This window comes from Pongo abelii, chromosome 21, assembly GCF_028885655.2.
Source record: "Pongo abelii isolate AG06213 chromosome 21, NHGRI_mPonAbe1-v2.0_pri, whole genome shotgun sequence".
NCBI lineage: Eukaryota > Metazoa > Chordata > Mammalia > Primates > Hominidae > Pongo > Pongo abelii.
The window spans coordinates 62649116-62670633 of NC_072006.2; the positions used below are offsets into that span (position 1 = coordinate 62649116).

At 41.6% G+C, this 21518-nt stretch overlaps 1 protein-coding gene across 7 annotated transcripts in view; it reads right to left on the reverse strand.

The window, feature by feature from the left end:
• The window catches only part of PPP4R1L (protein phosphatase 4, regulatory subunit 1-like), an 81744-nt gene that overhangs the window by 17530 nt on the left and 42696 nt on the right, over positions 1 to 21518 (reverse strand). For 6 of the 7 annotated variants that reach the window (XM_054541894.2, XM_054541893.2, XM_063720567.1 and 3 more), the window contains 4 exons: positions 15587 to 15733; positions 3972 to 4079; positions 3124 to 3189; positions 404 to 562 (listed from right to left, as the gene is read on the reverse strand). In XM_054541894.2, coding sequence (XP_054397869.1) covers positions 404 to 562; positions 3124 to 3189; positions 3972 to 4079; positions 15587 to 15733 — 480 coding nt within the window. The remainder of the gene's footprint in view (positions 1 to 403; positions 563 to 3123; positions 3190 to 3971; positions 4080 to 15586; positions 15734 to 21518) is intronic. The other variant, XM_054541895.2, reaches the window with a different exon arrangement.

Sequence of the window (21518 nt, forward strand, 5' to 3'; positions counted from 1 at the left end):
TATTATACTGTTTCCATTCTTCCAGAATATTAATTTTATATGAATAATACATTTTATATCAAGTATTTGAACAGGCCTTATTAATCATTACAGACATATTTATGATAGCAACAGAAAAGGTAACAGTTCAGTTACATAGTTTTTTCTTTCTCAATTACGATTTTCATGATATTCATTCACTATAAATGGTACAGTGTACCTCACCTTCTTAATTCACCCCAAGCTTTTGAGATTTTAGTTTCCCTGAGACCTCACAAGGTCTAAATGTGATTATGGTAATCAGTAACTGAAGGGACAAAATACAAAGTTACGAGCCCCGAAGTGAATCCCAGCCTGGAAGCCAGACGTAGCTGTTCAGTTGGTCAACAGAGGCCAGTGTCTGGACAGGGCTGCTGGCACTCACCCATCGGCAGGGGTCGCTGACAAGTCTGATGAAGAGCGGGGAGAGCTGGGTTCTGCGGACCCCAGGGGAGGAGCTGTGCGACACAGCCGTGAAGCATTCCGCACAGGCTTTCCGCATGCCCCAAACAGCATCAGAGCAGAGCTCAAAGAACTTTGGGATCTGCCAAAACAAACAAAAGAGTGCTACTCCAATTGGAGACTCTGAGGAAGAGCAGAACCTGTTGTATTTATTTATTTATTTATTTATTTATTTATTTTTGTGAGACAGAGTCTCACTCTGTCGCCCAGGCTGAAGTGCAGTGGCGCGATCTCGGCTCACTGCAACCTCCGCCTCCCAGGTTCAAGCGATTCTTGTGCCTCAGCCTCCCGAGTAGCTGGGATTACAGGCGTGTGCCACCATATCTGGCTAATTTTTTTGTACGTTTAGTAGAGATGGGGTCTCTCCACATTGGCCTCCTAGCCTCAAGTGACCAGCCCACCTCAGCCTCCCAAAGTGCTGGAACCTATTTTAATGAAGCAGTGAAGGCATATGCAGAAATTAATGACAAGGAAAAGGAAAATACATACTGGTCTAAAAGGAATCATTTGAAACAAACAGATATTATGAGAAGTGGAAGAAATAAACATTTCTTTTACCTCCTAATCTTAGTAAATGACTTGGTTACCTTTAATAGATAATAGAGAAAATCCCAAAAAGGGCAGAATGACTGATATTTGTTATGTAAATTGTAGAGAAGATTGTGAAAGACTCTGAAACAGTAGATGTCCCAACTAACTCACCCACCCAGGTATCACTGTCTTTGCCTAGCTATTTTACAACTCTGAAGTGATAGAAGGTAGGTTGCTAAAACCTGATAGTAATGCAAATAATTCCTGCCAACAGAAATGCAAATTGTGTCCAGTGAAATGCAATCAATTATCACCCTGGATACTGACCAGTTTTGAATTCATTTGTAAGTTCACTTCGATATTCCTTGCTCTGACTATAAATGAGTACTTTGAGTTCTCCATTAAACTGGCTGTAATATCTTACTGGTTTTCCTCACTAATAAATGAGTTAAATAAAATCTTTGAAATATGTTCATTTCATATCTCTATAAAGGTCATGATTACATCCCCTTTTAAAGTGTATCCTTTAAAAGGGCTTTGTTTTTAATATCCTAATGTAAAATAGCCTAAAATGCTTCGCAAATGGGAATATGATATAATCATGCCAATATCTACCTACAAATGATTAGCATGTTACTCACTGCCATTCTTCATTCAGATATATTAAGTAGAAGATAACATTCACTGTAGATGGGCGTGGTGGCTCACGCCTGTAATCCCAACACTTTGGGAGGCCAAGGCGGGTAGATCACGAGGTCAGGAGTTTGAGACCAGCCTGGCCAACATGGTGAAACCCTGTCTCTACTAAAAATACAAAAATTAGCCGGGCACAGTGGTGCATGCCTGTAATCCCAGCTACTCAGGAGACTAAGGCAGGATCCAGCCTTAGCTTGAACCCAGGAGGCAGAGGTTGCAGTGAGCCGAGATCACACCACTGCACTCTAGCCTGGGCGACAGAGCAAGACTCTGTCTCACAAAAAAAAAAAAAAAGAAAGAAAGAAAAAAAAAATTCACTATATATTCAAAGCAACAGCCCATTAAAAATTATTCTTGGGTTAGAACTGTGTTGACGTGGCTTATACTTTAAACAAAATAAAATGAGCTTCTGAACTTAAATTTAAAAATCAATTTAAAGATTAGACTTTTTGAGGTAAGAATCTCACCCATACAAGGAGTATATTCTGTCAAATAAAAGTGACAAATGCTTATGGAGCAAGGTTCTCTAGGGGCCGGGGACTGACAGGGTAGACACTGGGGAAACAAGGATGAACACAATGCGGTCCCTGCCCTCAAGAAGCTCCTCAGCTCCTCTGAACAAATGCTACCAGGATGCTGAGAAGGGAGAAGCTGATTCTCTCTGGCACTGCAGGTAGGTCAGCCTAGACAAGGAAAGAACTTCACAGAGGCAATTCAAGCTGGGTTGGAAGTGTGAGGAGGGTCCCACCAGGCAGGAAAGATGCTCTTAGTGAGCACAGGCCCAGAGGTATGAAAGAGCAAGAAGTCTCAAGGATGCTGAAGTCACCTGGCTGCTTAGGGAAGTGGATCTCTACTCTGCTATGCATCAGAATCATGTGGGACTTTATCAAAAATGCAGATGCCTGAGCCCTCGCCAGGCTTCAGATATATGGCCAGAAGTGAAACCCACCAAGACCAGGGTAGTGTTCAGAACTGAGAAAGGGGACTGGAGGTGAGGCAGAAAAGGCATCTAAGAAGGGACCTGGAAGGCCCAGAAGGCTCTAGATTTTAACCTGTAAACCAAGAAGAAAATCCCAATGATTCTTGAGGCCCAGGAGTGAGGTGGTAGAGTGGTGTTCTAGAAAGAGCAGCAGAGAGAGAAGACAGAGAGCAACTTGGACAGTGAGAAGAAAACAGGGAAAAGCGACTTTTAAGGAGGAGACAGCCAAGCCCACAGGAAAAAAGATGGGGGTTGCTTCCAGCCCATTCCACAGACCAGCTACCTAATGCTTAGGAAAATGTTAGCTTCAGAAGTTATGAAATTTGAAATTAACAAATGCAAAATTGAGCTGCCATTCACAAATACAAAACTTAAGTGATTTTGAAAGTGCATTAAGAAGCAAATCAACAATTACAATTGGCCAAAACGTCACATACCAAAAATTTCTCAGTAGCTTCTTGTCCAACAGCATGACAAATATCACCAAAATTTGCAGCACAAACCTTAAAAAGGCAAAAGGCATATCCATTATCCTTATCTTTCTTTTTGTCTTAACAAATTGTAAAAACTAACAAGCAGGAACTTTGAGAGCAATTACCCCTCTAGTCAGGCAGCTAACAAGCCTTTCCCAAGCCCATGGCCCATACAGCACAATGCCAGGTGCCTCCATTGCATCAGAAACAGAAGATTTACCATAAGGTGCCAAATTCTAAGATTTTCTGGCTCCTAATTGATCTTAGCAATAAGGCAAAAGAGGCCCCTTAACATTCCCTGCGTGGTAAAGGAGACCTGCTGTCCTGCCTGTGTATCATGAACAGAGACCAGAGGGGTGATGGCCAGTAACACAGCAAGGTGCAAGATGAGGCTGTTTAGGGAGGGATGGTAACAGACTTCAGAAGGAAGAATTTGACAACCAAGTGACAAGTGAGTGAAAGGGAATTTGGGGTTGGAAGGTATAGCAAATATAAGAAGGTTCTGGATCAAATCACCACAGATAATCAAAGACCTTGCAAGCCTGGGCATCTAACCATAAACCAGCAAGGTCCCCTAACTCTCACCCTGTGCCTGAAAGCGACAGGTCTAGTCACACAGACTCTTATCTCCAGGTCTCTACGCATTTCTTAGCTTCAGTAAAAACTGGCAATGCTGTTCAGATATTTCCTTACATAGTTCACACTGGACACATCTTTCCCCCAGACTATGTCTACTGAGGAAGTCCAGAAACTTTAGAGAAATCAATTTTGAAATTTTAACTTTAAGAGTTTTGGAATTCTTACATTCCTACCTTCCGAACTTGAAAGAGCTTCCCGTCACCACACAGTTCACAGAATCGGGGGAGTAGCAGGCGTTCAACTGTACTCTTACTCAGCATTGAAGCCATTTTGCAGATTATCTATAAATTAAAAAAAAAAAAATCGAATCATTTAAAATGCCGAAGCATGTAAGTCACATGTAGCACTAAAGATATATTCCAAAAGCCAATATTCAAAATATTCCCAACATACCTAAGAAGGAAAAATAAAAAACACCTTCTTCTGAGTTTTGTCAAGTTATAAGATCAACAGAAGGCCCAACATTTCTCCAGTTTGACTCAGATAACTGTTTGTCTGAAGCTCTAAGAGTTACCATCTGCCAGGTCCCCACCTTGTGCCCAATACACAAACAAAAAAAATGTATGTGCATTGGCTCATTTTACCTTCCCAAGAATCCTATGACATGGGCATTATTTATCCTCATGTTTCCAGATGCGGAAATGCTGCAAGAGGTTAAATAGCATGACTAAACACAAACAGTGGGGAGGTGAGACATCCAGTGACAGCAGGACATGGTAAGCACTGGAAAATGATCACATTCTGGAGAAACTAAAGAGTAGACCCTTACAAGAAAAAAAAAAAAAAAAAAGATTAAATTTTGCATTTATGCTACTTTTTGCCTGAGGGTACTTCCTGTTCTACATGGCTACGCAGGGTAGCTAGACCTCAAGCAAAAGCAACAGGTAGAAGTCCTAGCCAGAGCAATCAGACAAGAGAAAGAAAACAGGGCATCCCAACCAGAAAAAAAGAACTATCTGTGTTTGCTGATGAGATGATCTCATACCTAGAAAACCCTAAAGACCCCCTCCAAAAGACTCCTAGATTTGATAAATGAATTCAGTAAAGTCTTGGGCTATAAAACCAATGTATACAAATTAGTAGCACTGCTTTATATGAACAATGAGCAAGATGAGAATCAAATCAAGAACTCAATAGCTACAAAAAATAAAAATAAAATACTTAACCAAGGAGGTAAAAGATCTCTACAAACAGAACTACAAAACCCTGCCCAAAGAAATCACAGATGACACAAACAAATGTAAATACATCCCATGTTCATGGATTAGAAGAATCAATATCATAAAAATGACCACATTGCCCAAAGTAATCTACAGATTTAATGCAATCCTTATCAAAATATCAATTCATTATTCACAGAATTAGGAAAAAAAAATCCTAAAATTCATATAGAACTAAAAAAGTCAGAATAGCCACAGTAGCACTAAGCTAAAAGGACAAATCTGGAGGCATCACATTACCCAACTTCAAATTATAGTACAAGGCTATAGTAACCAAAACAGCATGGTAATAGTATAAAAGCAAACCACTGCAACAGAATAGAGAACCCAGAAATAAAGCCAAATACTTACAACCAACTGATCTTTGACAACGCATACAGAACATACACTGGGGAAAGGATATTCTATTCAATAAATGGTGCTGGGAAAACTGGCTAGCTACATGGAGAAGAATGAAACTGGATCCTTCTCTCTCCCTTTATACAAAAATCTACTCAAGATTTTAAATCTAAGACCTGAAACCATAAAAATTATAGAAGAAAATCTAGGAAAAACTCTTTCTGGACACTGGTGTAGGCAAAGAATTTATGACTAAGATCCCAAAAGCAAATTTAACAAAAACAAATATAAATAAATGGGATCTAATTAAACTAAAAAGCTTCTGCACAGCAAAAGAAATAATCATCAAAGAGACAACCCACAGAATGGGAGAAAATATTTGCAAACTATGCATCCAACAAAGAGCTGATATCCAGAATCTACAAGGAACTCAAACAAATCAGAAGAAAAAAACAAATAATCCCACTAAAAAGTGGGCCAATGATATGAATAGGATATTTCTCAAAAGAAGATATACAAATGGCCAACAAGCATATAAAAAAAATTCAACATCACTAATTATCAGACAAATGCAAGCTAAAACCACAATGATATACCATGTTACCCTAGCCAGAATGGCCATTATTAAAAAGTCAAAAAACACAGATGTTGGCATGAATGTGGTGAAAAGGGAATGCTTATATACTGCTGGTGGGGATGTAAATTGTACAACTTCTATGGAAAACATTACGGAGAATTCTCAAAGAACTAAAAGTAAGTCTACCATTCGATCCAGCAATCCCACTACTGGGTATCTACCCAAAGGGAAGGAAATCATTATATCAAAAAGACACCTGTATGCATATATTTATTGTAACACAATTCACAATTGCAAAGATACGGAATCAATCTAAGTGCCCATCAACTGAAGAGAAGACAAAGAAAATGTGGTAGTCTGGGTAGTGAGACCTGTCTCTACAAAAACTAAACAAAATTAGCTGGGTGTAGTGGTACACGCCTGTAGTCCCAGCTACCTGGGAGACTGAGGTGGGAGGATCACTTGAGCCGAGGAGGTTGAGGCTGCAGTAACCCAAGGTTGCACCACTGCACTCCAGCCTGCGCAACAGAGCAAGATGCTATCTCAAAAAATGGAAATATATATATATATATATACACACACACATATATTTTTTTTAATGTGGTATATATATATATATACACCATGGAATACTACTCAGCCATAAAAAAGAACAAAATAATGTCTTTTGCAGTAACTTGGATGGAACTGCAGGACATTATTCTAAGTGAAGTAACTCAGGAATGGAAAACCAAATGCCCCATGTTCTCACTTATAAGTGGAAGCTAAGCTATGGGTATGCAAAGGCAAATACAGTCATATAATGGAAACTGGAGACTCAGAAGGGAAAAGGGTCAGAATGGGGTGATGGATGAAAAACCACCTATTGGTGTTCAGTGTACACTACTCAAGTGATGTGTACCCTAATATCCTAGACTTCACCACTATACAATTCATCCATGTTGCCAAAAACCACTTGTATCCCTAAAGCTAGTGAAATAAATACATATATACATACATAAACTTTTTAAAGCTACAGTTTTACTGTGAAGGAAGGAGGGAGCCAAAGAAAGGAAAGCTCCAAAACCTGTGGTTAAATCCTACCCTAATCTTTGGCTGATCTCTGAACTGGTCATGCACACGGGAGATGATGAGGTTCACAGAGAAACAGTAACTTAGGGATGAAAGAAGTGAGCTGTTTCAGCTGCTGCCTACTACAGGAAAAACAGAATCTGAACTGCTTTCTAGAACAAAGTCAATACTCTCTAGAGGTAAATAACAAAATCCAGAGTTTCCACAATGTTTCAACAAAATACAATAGAAAATGAAAAATCTATAGACATGAGAAGAAATAAGAAAATGTGACCCACAGTCAAGAAAAATATCAGTCAGCAGAAAAAACACCCACAGAAAATCCAGATATTAGAATTAGAAGACTTTAAAAGGAATTTAAAGCAGCTATTACAAATATGCTCAAGTACAAAGAGGAAAATAGGGCCACAATGAATGAACAGATTAGGAACTTATCAAAGAAATGGAAACTATAAAAAAGAACCAAGACTTCTGGTAATAGCAAAGTCTAAGTTAGACTAACCCTCCTATAGCTAAAAATTACAGAATCTTGACAAAACATTAAAAAAACACCATCTGAAAGCAGTGGAAAGCAACCAAAAGGCAGAAACTGGAGGAGGGGCTACTCTTAAAAGATACACTGCAACAGGAGAGATTTGCAAGGTCCAAAATCTGTGCATAAAATGTGCTTAAATCTTTGGCTAACTGCTAAACTACATATATGTGGGGCGGAGGGGGGAGGATCCCGGAGGACCCAGAAAAAAAGCAGCAGCGTCAGAAATTAAACAAACTCAGCAGAGATTTCAGCTTCTGCTCACAAGGCAGATAATTTGGAGCTGGAGATTAATCAAGGTAACTGCCTCCTAGGACAAAAATCATTTGAGAAAAATATAACAGAATCCAGGGACTCTGCAATGTATCATTTATAATGTCCAGTGTCCAATCAAAAATCACTACTCATGCATTAATAAGAAAAAAGTGATCCATAATATAAGTAGTCAATGAAAACCAACATCAAGATGATCCAAATGTTGCAAGGGCCAGACAAGAACTTTAAAGGAGCTGTTATAAATATACTCAAGAATTACAAGGAAAAAATGCATAAAGAATAGACAGGGACTTTCTATATGATAGAGATATAGAAACTGTAAAGGTCTATAAAAGATCAAAATGGAAATTCTAGAGCAAAAAAGTACAATAACTGAAATTAAAAATTTGCTGGCTAGGCCTAAAAGCAGATTGGAGAGATGTAAAAAAAAAAGAATCAATGAACTTTTTAAATTAATAAAAATTATCAAATCTAAACATCAGAGAGAAAAAATGATTAAAGAAAAGTGAACAATGCCTCAAAGACCTGTGGGACAATATCAAGGGTCCCAACTTTGTGTTAATCTAAGTCACAAATTGAAAGGAGAAAAAGAATACAGAAAAAGGTATTTAAAACAACAATAGCCCAAACTTCCCAAATTATTTGAAAGGCTTAACACACAAATCCAAGAGTTCGATGGAGACAAAACAGTATACTAACTATGCTAAATCCAAAGATAAAGAGAAAAATCTCATGAGCAGCCAGAGAAAAAGGGATATTTTATATATACGAGTACAATATAAATGACAGATGACTTCTCATGAGAAACAAAGGAGGCCAGAAGACAACAGAATGGCATCTTTAAAATGCTAAAAGAAAAGAAACAAAAAAACTTTTCAACTCACAATTCTACATCCAGCAAAACTATCATTCAAAAATAAATGCAAAATAAAGACATTTTCAGATAAACAAAAATTAGTAAATTTCATCATCAGCCAACCTGAACTACAAAAGGTACTAAAGGAAGTTCTTCTGGCATTAAGGGAAAGGATACCAGATGATAACTCATATCTAGGAAAGGAAAGAATGACAATCACCACAAATGGTAAAAACGGGCATATAAAAGGCTGTATTTTTTTCTTTTTTACTAATCTCTTCAAAAGATGTAACTGTTTAAATCAAAAATTAAAATACTGTACCATATGGTTTAAATATATGTCCCCACCAAATCTCAAGTTGAATTGTTAATCCCCAACATTAGAGGTGGGGCCTGGTGGGAGGTATACGGGTCATGGGGGTGGATCCCTTATTGCTTGGTATTGTCCTCACAATACTGAGTTCTTGCATATCTGGTTGTTGTAAACTGTGGCACCTCCCTCCCCACTACTTCCTCTCTTGCTCCTGTTTTCATCATGTGACATGCCTGCTCCCACTTTGCCTTCCGCCATGAGTAAAAGCTTCCTGAGACCTCCTCAGAAGCAGATGCTGGCACTATGCTTCCTGTATAGTCTGCAGAACCATGATTCAATTAAACCTCTTTTCTTATAAATTACCCAGTCTCAGGTATTTCTGCATAGCAATGCAAGAATGGCCTAACACAGTGTATTCGCAGGCTCATAATGTAATATACATGAAAGCAACAGCACAAAGGATGAAAGCAAGTGAATGGAACCACGCTGTTGCAAAAGGTGATATATTTTTTGAAAATCCTCAATAGAGGAATTCAAATGCAATGCTAAAAAACATTCATTAGCCCAAAAGAAAACAGAAAAGAATTAACAAAAAAACAGATTAGACAAATGAAAACAGAGAAATGGCAGAAATAAAACCAAACATATCAATAATTACATTAAATATAAATGAACTAAACACACTAATTAAAGAGCAGAAACTATCAGACTGGATATAAAAGCAGGACCCAACTAGATGCTAACAAAAGCACAAACACTTTAAATGTAAAGACATGTAAGTTGAGAGTAAAAAAATATAAACAAATATACTATAATAAGCAATAAGTATAAAAATGCTAGAGTGGTTATATTACTATCATAATTGATTATAAAATACAGATTACTGTCAAAGACATTTCTTAATGATGAAAGGGTTAATATATCACATGGACATTAACACTAAATGTGTAGCTTTAAATGCTTAAAATGGAAAAGAATGCAGGCTTAAAAATATTGTTTCCTCTTTAAAAAGCTAAAAAAAAGGACAAGCAAACAACTCAAGAAAGGAGAAGGGTGGAAATAATAAACAGTAGGAATCAATGAAAAAGAAATAAGTGAAAAAAACCAACAAAGCCAAAAATTGGCTTGAACACATAAATAAATTTGATAAGCCCCTAGCAAGACTGATCAAGAGAGAAAAAAACACAAATTACCAAGATCATAATTGAAAGGGGATAACACCACAGATCTTACAGACATTAAAAAGATAATAGAACAATATCATGAACAAGTCTAACCCAAAAAATCTGACAACTTACATGAAATTAATAAATTCCCTGAAATGTACAACTTACCCAGTGACACAGATGAAGAAATCTGAACAGCACTGTATCTGAATTAAATCTGTTATGAAAAACCATCTCACAAAGAAAACTCTAGGACCAGAGGTCTTACTGGAGAATTCTAACAAATGTTTTAGGAAAAAAATAACTCCAATCTTAAACAAAACCTTTCAGAAAATAGAAAAGGAGGGAATACTTCCCAACTCATTTTTCTAAGCCAGAATAATTCTGATTCTAAAACCCGGCAAAGACATAATAGGAAAAGAAAATTGAATATAGATATGAAAATCCTCAACAAAATGATGGCAAATTATGGAGAAGGGAGCATAGTAGAATGTCAACCAGAATTGTCAATAGACAGCAACGCTAGTGGGTGAAGGTCTGATGGAGAAGAGCATACTTAAATACAAGGTAATTCTCATTACTTCCAGAGGGAAAAAAGGGCACACTGGAGAAACCTGGCAGATACCACATCTATCTATTAGGTCATCAAAGTTAACATCACCAACATTAGGACAAGCTGAAGTCTTGTGCCTCCTGCCATGACACACTGGGAATACATCACTCCTGTGATACTCCTGCCAGAAAGACAGAGTCTGAATCCAATCACAAGGAAACATCAGGCAAAAGCCAAACAGGGAGACACTCTGCAAAAAAATGTGGCCAGTACTCTTCCAATATTTAAGTGTTACAAAATTCAAAGACAGACTCGGGAACTGTTCCAGATTAATGGAAACCAAAGAGATAGGAAGCTCATTGCAGCAAGTGACCCTGGACTGGGTCTTAGGCAAATGATGATGTTTGCATATGAATGGTGGCTATGACATTAGCACTGTATTGGTGTTAAATTTCCTGTTTTGATCATTGTACTATGGTTATATAAGAGAATTTCCTTCCTTTTAGGATATATACATTGAAGTATTTAGATGAATGCTGCTGTTTGTCCTTAATAAATAAAAAATTAAATTAAAAAATAAAGTATTTAGATGTAAAGAGGGACAATGCCTCCAACTGAGTCTCAAATGTCTCAGAAAATAATAAATACAGTAAATATGTATCTGTCTGTATGTGTGGAGAGAGAAGGAGAAATGGAGGAGAAGAGAAAAAAAGATGATAAAACAAATGAAGCTAAATATAAATTACTAAAGAAGCCAGAGAGAGGTATAGGGGAATTCATACTACTATTCTTGCAACTTTCTTGCAAGTTTGAAATTGAAACAAGATGAAAAGTTGCCAAAAACAAAATTGTGAAAGAATTCTTCCATTCCCCCAACAAAGTAAAAAGAAAAGGAGGAAAGAACAAAAGAAGGAAGGAAGAAGGTAAGGCAGGGGAGTGAAGGACCGAAGTAGGGAGAGAAGAAAGGAAGGGATGGAGAAAGGCAGGGATTGGGAGGAAGAAGGACTTCCTGTCTCTAAAGTCTGTTATTCTCACTATATACACAGCACTACCTATTTACAGTAGAAAAAGGTTCTGGGTTAGTAATCTCCCCATCATTCTATTTGGAATTTGCATACAGGAAGAGGGGGAAAAAAACCAATGGGGATGGAGCGAAAGGGGAAACTAGCCCATAACACAAATAAGGAAAAGGTTTGTGTCCTCAGAACAGAGAGGACACATATTTCTGATGTGATGCTTACCAGAGTTGTACAAAGCGACAGCCACAATAAATGAGGATGTGAGGCTTCCATATGCAGGGTGATGGGCAACTAAAGCACTCCCAGTATCTCCATCCACCCCTCTCCATCTGCCACACCCGCATGATCTTATTACTATACAGTATAAAACAAATCCAGAGTCATTAAAAGTCAGCACACCAGTGACAAGAAATTATATTCCCGTGGCCCTAGGAACCACTTGTATGGAATGACGATCTTCACTTAAGTTGCTTGGAGCCAACTGTTCTTTACAGCACATAACCACAAGATTCTTCTTAAATAAGTGCACAAATAAAAATTAGCTTAAAAATAGGAATGATGACAAAAAATGAGGAAGCCTTAACGTGAAAAAGTGTTGAGAGAGAAAAATAGGCTTCTGACAATGAGTTATAATCTCAGAATGCTAATGGCGTCCTGCAAGCAAGAGGAATTATAATTGGTCTCCGGTGGCCTGTTTATCCTGTCTAGATATAATTACAAGATACAGCCCTTGCAGTTTTTACCGATTCATTCATCCAACAACTAACATTTATTTAGTACTGACTCTGGGCCTGGCACCATGCTGGGTGCTGATGGTGCAAAGATACCGCAGCCCAGTGTTTAAGAAGCTCACCATCTTGAGGGAGAAATAAACAAAACAGAATTTCACAACTCAACTGCTAAGTGACAGAAGACAGACAAAACCAACCCTTCTGACTGCATCAAGGACAGAGTCACTAACATTGCGTAGGGTTTCTAGAAGGACTTCACAAAGGAAAATGCACATACATTTCCCTTCCCAGGATTCCATGTACCCATGTCCCAACATGGAAGCTGTCCTGCATAACTCAATCTAAAACACCCAGGACACATGCAGTTGGTTATTTCTGATTTTCCCAATCATATATGCATAGAGTTGTTAGCAACAGAATCAACTAATTGTAAGTTCTAATGAGAGTGAAAAGTCGAATGAACAGATGTATTTTATCCATGAAGACATGCAGTCTCCTTGGGAGTTGAGGCACTTCCTCCAAAATGGCACTGCTCTGAGTAGGCATGTGTTTATGTACAGTACAGATGTAGCAATATTCACACCATCTAGATGCAAAGAGAGCCCCCAAACACATAGGGCATCTGACCAGCCCAGTTTGCTTCTTTCCTCATCACCCGTTTAGCTAACAGCTCCCTGAATCACCTCCTAATAGATACACACTGGCACCTGCAATGTTTGGGGTATCACCCACAGACTAGCTAAATCAGAACCCTGCCTTCCTAGGGGAACTCTACAAAGCACACATGTGGCCTTCTCTTCCTTGGATAATGACACTCACACTGTCATTTACTCCACCCACATTGTCATTTCCTAGCTAAAAAGAAGAGATTCTGTCTGTGTTCCACAGCTCTCTGGTACTCAAGGGGCAAGTCCCCCCAAGGTCCCTTGGCCTCCAGGGTCTGGGGAAATAGCTGGAGCAAAGCACACATGGGCCAGACCAGACACCCCACATTCCACTCCCATCAGATCTCCATGGGAGGAAAAGCAGAGGTCCTGCAGGAACAATTGGGAGAAACAGACAAGCACAAGTCTGAGCCTTGGTGGGTGGGAGGTTCAAGATCACTTCTGTTCTCACAGCCACAGTTCAAATCCTATCCATTCAAGTAACGAGACCAGCATCTCACTTGGAATGAAAAATACAATTTATGTGAACTAATTTGTTCTGCAAGTGATTTGTGCAGATAGCTTTTTGAAGGCTTATAATATTTTCCAAATATTTCTACCAAAAAAAATGAAGAAGAAGAAGAATATTGCTGACAAGAATGGAGTATTTGGAAAGAAAACAAAACAAAAATCATGCAAAAATGCCTTCAGCATTATTTTTCATGGTATTATCAGTCTTTAGGGATAAGATATTTGGTTGTCAGTCGTAACCTTGGAAACTTGCCTAACCAACTTCCAAATGAAAAAGAAGATCTAGCTGGCAAAGTTCACTGCTCAATTGCCAAATACCCCAACTAAATGATATTATCCAGGTTCATTTTGCAAAACAAATTTAATTTATTATAGAGAAACTTGAAATGTATAAAAGAACCCTGGAGAATTTGAATTTTAATAATCAATTATTCTTCAGCCTGATTCATCTTATAAACATATGGAATACGCAAAAATTAAATTAGTTTAAAAAGCCAGACCTTTAACGCACAGTTGAAGAAAACTTTTACATAAATGAAGAGTAATTGCCAAATGTTCTGATGCTGTAATACAATTTTTTAGCTCCATGGCGTATAATGCTTCTGCACTTTAAAAAAGAAAATAATTCCTTTCTCTAACGTCATTGTTTCCCAAACAGGAAAACAACTATCTTCTGTATATTTTATTATACTCATAATTAATGCTTATGAATTTTTACATTCTTTATGGACAAATTTTTCCTAAAATGCTGGAATAATCCTGGAGCTATTTGCTTCTATAAGGCAAACAGAAAGGTCATGCCATACAGCATCATTTGCATGGATCAGTGGAGGAGCAGCAGCTAAGAGAAAACAAGATGGCCCATTGTGACCTCCCCTTGAGCCACAAAGGAAAAGGCGCAAGGACAAATGGAGGCATCTTGATCTGAAGGCAGGAAAAGCCAGCACTGGATCATCACTGCTGGTTTGTGAACAAGGGCTTCAGAAGCAGGTAGAAAATCCCACCTGTATAATCATTTAACAATGGGCACAGAATCTTGCAAACCCAAGGATACCAGACTATTAACTAGAAGACACTGAGCATTTATACTATTCCTTTCACTGCACATCTTTGACTGATAGAAGCACAAATACTTTAACACAGCATCTCCCAAATGCCTGTAAATGTTTGGCCACATCTGCATTCTTCACAGTGACTCTTCTTATTTGCTTACACACCTATCTTAGTCTTCTCCTAATCTATAGACACACAAGTCTGCTAAATTTTCTTAATTGTCTAAGTACCACCTAAAATTATCTCACATACCATACTAGGGTTCTTTCTTTGAGAAGGAAGGCCCATGGTCCAAGTAGGTTCAAGGATTTACCTATAAATCTCAGCATCTTGTCCAACAGAAATCTAAGCCAGCTACTGCTGCTAAGCCCAAATCACTCTGATTTCTCAAGCCTTTTCTTCTTAAAACAATTGGTGTTTGGTTTTTTGTCTTTGTGATAGTTTGCTGAGAATGATGGTTTCCAGCTTCATCCATGTCCCTACAAAGGACATGAACTATTCCATGGGAAGGGGAACATTACACACCGGGGCCTGTTGTGGGGTGGGGGGAGGTGGGAGGGATAGCATTAGGAGATATACCTAATGTAAATGACGAGTTAATGGGTGCAGCACACCAACATGGCACATGTATACATATGTAACAAACCTACATGTTGTGCACATGTACCCTAGAACTTAAAGTATAAAAAAAAACAAAAAAACAATTGGTGCTATAAGGATGCTTACTTCCAAAACATGCTCATGGCTGAACTGTGAGCTTTCTCCAACCTAGGTCGAGTAACTGGTTACCTTGTTCATGAGAACAGTGCTGACCAAAATCAAACGTGTAATACTTCAAGTCAGGTATAAGTCAACTTATGGGACAGTGCCCACAGGTGCTGGGCAGTCATTCCCTGGACAGACTTACGCTCACAGCTTCTGCTTTATATTCGTCATCACTGTCTGGGGCAGAGAGCTGCAGGAGAATGGGACACACTTTGTTTTCAATATCATGCTGGAAAATTAGGTCTTGTTCCAGAAGAATCAAGAGCACTTCCTGACTTGATTTTCTCACCTAGAAGGGAAAAAAAGGCAGAAGGTGAAGCATAAGTGAGCAGAAGTGCCCTCAGGATCAAGACCAACCCCACTGAGCAGGGGTGGCTGAGCCAGCCCCTACCTACCCCCACCCCCACACCCTAAACACCCTGAAGACCACTGGGTCTTCCTGCCTTCTGTTGCCCCTCCTGCCTGAGGCCTTTGAATAGGCTACTCCCTCTACCTGACTGGCTACCACTCCTCCGCTCCAGCCCAAAGCCCCTCTGCTCCTGGACCCTGTTCAAACAGGTCCCCAAACAATACTCAACTAGTGCCCTGGACTTTTTCCTCCACAGCTCTTGTTCCACATTTCTGCATTTATATACACACAAACATATAGAGGGTTTTTTTCTGTATGATTTCATAATTGCCACCTGTCTCTCCTGCTGCAGAGAGTGAATTCAGAAGGCAGGTACCATATCTGATTTATCCTTTGTCTTCCAGTGCACCCTCAGGACCTGGCAGCCTGTGGCACAAAATTTTGCGTTCTGTAAGGATCTGCTGAATCAATGGATGACTTCGTGCCTTTTCTCCTTTGTAGGCAAAGAGACTAGAAAACACTACAGCATCCTCCTGCGACTTTGTAAACCCTGGCATGCCACCTGAGATGGGAATTATGTCTGGTACAACAGAACGCACAGGGAAGGGGCCCAAGAAAGAGACACTGACAAAGGGGGATGCTCCCACAGAAAACAAAGGCTCCCCCAGTCCACAGAAGAAGAAGGTGGAGGAGCACTTGTTCCTTGCAGTCTGCATGGAATGAGCAAGCACTAGAACTCAGAGGGGTCCAAAGAAGCTGAAGAGACATTTTTGGGGAAATGAAAGCACATAAAACTCCAACTTATAGACAAAATAATGAAATATGCAATTCACCGCAGTGATGAAGAGGCAGGAAAATAATAACAGGAGCCAGAAGTGTGTAGATGAGTCACAGATGATCAGTCGACAGCAGGTTATAAAAGGTTATAAAAGAGGGTGAGCCTGTGAGACACAAGCCACAGGGGCAATATGATATTAACACTTCTGACCAGGCGACAGATGAAAACAGTATTTCAGAAAGATCATCCTGGCAGTAGTGTTCCGAGTCAACTGGAGACAATGAGAAGACCAAGAGCAACGAGGTCAGCAAGGTAGCTACTGCAAACATCCAGGCAAAGGGAAGAGACCGGGGCTGGCTGCCAGGAGTGAGGAAAGCTGATGCCCCAGCAGCACCACCCGGGCACAGCGACAGGACCCGGGGTGTCACTAGAAGAAGCAAAGGCCCATGCTACCTCTAAAGTGTCATCACACTCGGATTGCGTGTCCAGCACGTGTCAGGAGTTGAGAGCATGAGGGGACTACAGACAAGGACAGACAAGCCCACGTGCCGCTTTGCTGCACGATGCTATCCTAGCTGACATACTGAGATGCATGGAGGACAGCAAGGATGGGAGGGTGCGCCAGGCAAGGAGGGGGAAGGCCCTGAGCAGCCACTCAGTATCAGATGCCAAAAGACACCTAGGAGTCTGCAAAGGGTAGTGGGCTGAATGGTGGCCCCCAAAAAGATCTGGCCACATCACACTCTGAATGTGTGTATGTGACCTTCTTTGGCTCTCTGCTGATGTGATTACGGAGCTTGAGATCACCCAGTTACCTGCACGGGCCCTAAATACAATCACGAGTGTCCTTACAAGAGAAAGACGAGAAGAAAACAGACAGGAGAGGAGACAGGCCGTGTGAAGTTAGCAGCAGAGATTCAAGTGATGTGGCCACAAGCCCAAGAAGCTGGCAACCGCCAGAGACTGGAAGCAGAAAGAAAGATTCTCCCCTAGAGCACCCAGAGGGAACCCACCCTGACAACCCCCTGACGCTGCACTTCCCACCTGTGGAACTGAGAGGGAAGAAACATCTATTGCTTTAAGCTGCGCAGTCTGTGGTACGTTGTTACAGCAGCTCCAGGTAATGAATCCGCTGAGCAAGGGTAGCAGGGGAGAAGGCCTTCCAGGGCCAGAGAACAAACAGCACGTTTTAAGGTGCAAGGTGATGAACTCTGGGGCCAAATACTCTGAAGAAGTAGGACAAGTTCCAGATGGCAGAATGGGAGGATGAAGGGCAAGCTGAGGTCAGGCCAGGAAAAGCATGCCAGATCCCACTAGGACCTCTGGTGACCACTTCAGGTGCAATGGGAGCCCCCAAGAGTTTAACAGCAGAGGAGCAACACAATCACACCTGGCCTCAGTGAGGGTGACAGTCTGGAAACCTAAAGTGGTTCTGACAAGAGAGAGCAGGTGAGGGGCTCCTGGGCCACTACAGGCTTTCATGAGGCATGATGTCGGGGCAGGGGACAGAAAGAAGAGGGCAGGTGTGACAGACACTGCTACAGAGAGCTGAGAATGACTACCCAGGATAATCACAGAAGTCAGAGCAAGATGGAGGATAGAGAGACTAGGGCGGGACACTAGAGTCTCTAAACTCTATGGGATTCGCTGGACATCTAGACAGAGCCATCCAGTGGGCTGTGGCAATGGAGGGCAGTGAGACTCCAGAGACCTGGGTGAGAGACAGCAGTCTAGTGTTCAGTTGTGTGTAGAGTCTCCCTAGGGCCACAGCAGCAGACGAGACCACGAAGGGAACCCTGATATCATAAGAAAAGGAAGACCAAAGACAATACCCTAGAGAAAAAACAGCAACTCTTAGGGGCAGGAGAGGATTGGACTAATGATGGAGACTGCAGAAGACACAGACAAGAAATGCGGGCAGAGGCAGGGAGGAGGCCTGGAGCTCGAGAGCTAACACGGCAGTGGGTACAGGCTCCGGCTGTGGGGTCTGAATGCTGAGCCCCCATCTGGATCCTCCAAGTGACTAGCTGAGTCATCTTGGCCAAGTGACTCGGCCTCTCTCAGCCTCAGTTTCCCATCCATAAAACTGGGTAATCATAGTATCTATCTCATAAGCTTGTTGTGGGGATGAAAGGAGTGACAGGCTTCCGATGGTGTCTGGGATGTGGCATGCGCTAAATGAATACTGGCTGGTACTGTGAGTACAACCATGATTATTGGAAGCCAAAGGAGAGAAATATTTAGAGGATCCCAGCAAGGGGTGTGTCCAGTTACCTTTGCATCCCACTGTCTGGGGTGAAGCAACACTAAATGCCTAGTGGGATCCAGTAAAGGTCTGTGCAAACACTCAAAACTGGTCAACAGTGACAAATGGTGCAAATGGGTCAAACAAAGAAAAAAAGAAGAGAAGTCAGTGGGTAGATAAAGAAATTGGGAGAAATATAAATACTATATAGCAGCTAAAATGAAATATAAATACTATAAAGCAGCTAAAATGAATGACCAGCAGCTATCCTGATCAATGTGGAGGGGTCTAAGACACAAAGGAGGCACGCAATCGGCAGAATGGAATACACGTCCAATGATGCCGTCTATGCAAGCTTTCAAGCTCCCAAACAAGACACTCTCTTATTCAGGGGCCACCTACACAAGTGGTGTGAATGTGAAAACCTGGTGAGAAGGTCTCATGCCAGGCTCAGGAAGGGGAGGGAGGGAGATTGGGATGGAGGAGGGGTACAGAGAAGTTGCCACCTTATCTGTAACCTCTAAATAAAAAATAAAAGGATATGCAGAAAATTGCAAATGTTAACATTTGTTGAATATGAATGTTAGGTATATGGGTGTTTATTACACAATTCTGTCTTGTGTGATTAAAAATCTCATAACATTTTAAACATTCAACTATTAAAAAAAAAAAAAAAAGCACTGGATTTTACAATGAGCAGATTCACTGAGTTCGTGGCAAGATACCTCTCTACCAGCTTCCAGAAAGCATCAGCTGCCGCACGAGGAGCTGGTGCCAGAAGAAGAGCCCAGAGGTAGAGGCAGTGGAGGTTTCTCTTTGAAAAAGCTTGACAATAGGAGAAGGAGTGGGCCACAAGTTCTAAGTCAAGGCCAGGGAACGGAGAGAGCAGGGAGACTGAGGACTGATTATAATCAAACGAGAAACCAATGAGAGAGCTGGAAAAATAAGCAAGCTCTGAGACAACCGGATGGGACCACAGAGAGAAACTAAGACGTGAGACTTAAAAGGGGGGTGGGAATGCCTTCCTGTGAGACAGAGGGGAGGAGCTCAGGACCACTGAAGAAATCTGCCTACATTATCAAACAGCGTGTGCAGCTGATTCAGTTCTACAAATCTTTACTGAAACTACCAGGTGCCAGACCCTGTGCTAGGTCACGGAAGCCGACAAAATACAATCCTCAGCTCTCACTCAAGAAGGTGAGAGACACTTTGGCTTACAACATCTGGAAGAGCCTCCACAGCCCCGTAGCATACAACAGGCAGCCTCACGAAACCAGATATCCAGCCTCCTGCCTTCTCCAGCTGCTACTCAGCACCCACAACCACACCTCTCTGCTTAACTAGCAATTCACCCATACTTCACAGCAGGGGTGAACAAGAGGAAAGGAGATAAGGCCAAGCTAGCCTGGAGCACAGCCCTGGAGCACAGTGACAACTCAAAAAAGGGGTGCTGTGAGCGGCGGCAGTAGTCTTTGCAATAGCACTGATATTACCCCCAACGTTGTGAATTTCATGCCTCACATGTTCAGTGACCATGAAAAGCACCTGCTGATGAACAGAGAAGGGCCAGCTGGCCTGAGCTGCAGATGCTAGCTGGAACCTAGCACACCCATCCCATCCCCACATGCACAAGAATCTTCGCCTTTGCCGAATTAAGAATCCTAATCGGGGACCTTTGGTGTTTTCAGGGGCCCCCACTGTGGATGTCGGAAAGAGTCAGCATCTGTTAAAGGAAGACAGAGACTGACAGAAGAGAGGAGGGGGCATTTGGGAAGGGCAAGAAGGTCAGAATCATAAGGACAGAGGGGATAGGCAGATGCCAGCAGAGTCAAGGGCAGAAAGGGACAGGTGCCCAGGAAGGAGTCTGGGCTGTGCCTCAGGGAACAAAAGGTCAGCGAGAAGAACTTCAGCACTTTACTGTGTTTACTAAGGGTGGGAATGAAGAGGAGCGGGTGCCCTCAAGGGGTTAGGTACTTTTGATGGAAACAAAGGAGACAGGGCTTGGCTCTAGCTGGATGGAGGAGGTGAGGAGAGAAGATTTCGTCAGTTCCTGGGTGGCGGCTCTGGGGATTGTGTGAAGTAGGTAGTGGTTCCCTGCATGGAGACAGGGGATGAAGATTGAAGGCCTCTATTTGTTCTGTGATGTAAAAGGCAAGGTCACCTGCTTGGCGTGAGGCAGGGAGAGGGGAGGAGGCCTGATGAAATGGTGAAGGTCTAAGAGAACTGCCAAGGACAATGGGAAATGCAGCTGATGAGGGACAAGAGAAAGGACTGCCAAGCAACGCTGCAAGCCCAGCCACGACTGGAACCCATCAATTTGCAATGGCACCAATCAGTGCACGACAGGACTCCCTCCACCAAGCTCGGCAACCAGCAGTGGAAGACACTGAAGGGCTGGTGAGGACAGGCAAAGCCAGTGTGGCAGAAGCACCATCAAAAGGACAAGTAAATAGAGGGTGATGGCAGGGACAGGCCTGAAAGGGTGGGACAAGAGAGGGAGCTGCTGAGGAACAACAGGAAGTAAATGCAGGCAGGAAATAGGGGCTGCAGAGCCAGAGGCCTGCGGGGGCAGGAAGGCCCACGGCAGGGGAGCAAAAAAAGGAGGGCAAGCCGTGTTTGTAGTGAAAGTGGGAGTGCAAAGGTGCGGCAGATCTGGACACACTGGGAAGCTGGGTGCAGACACAGCTCGGGCTGACCATGGG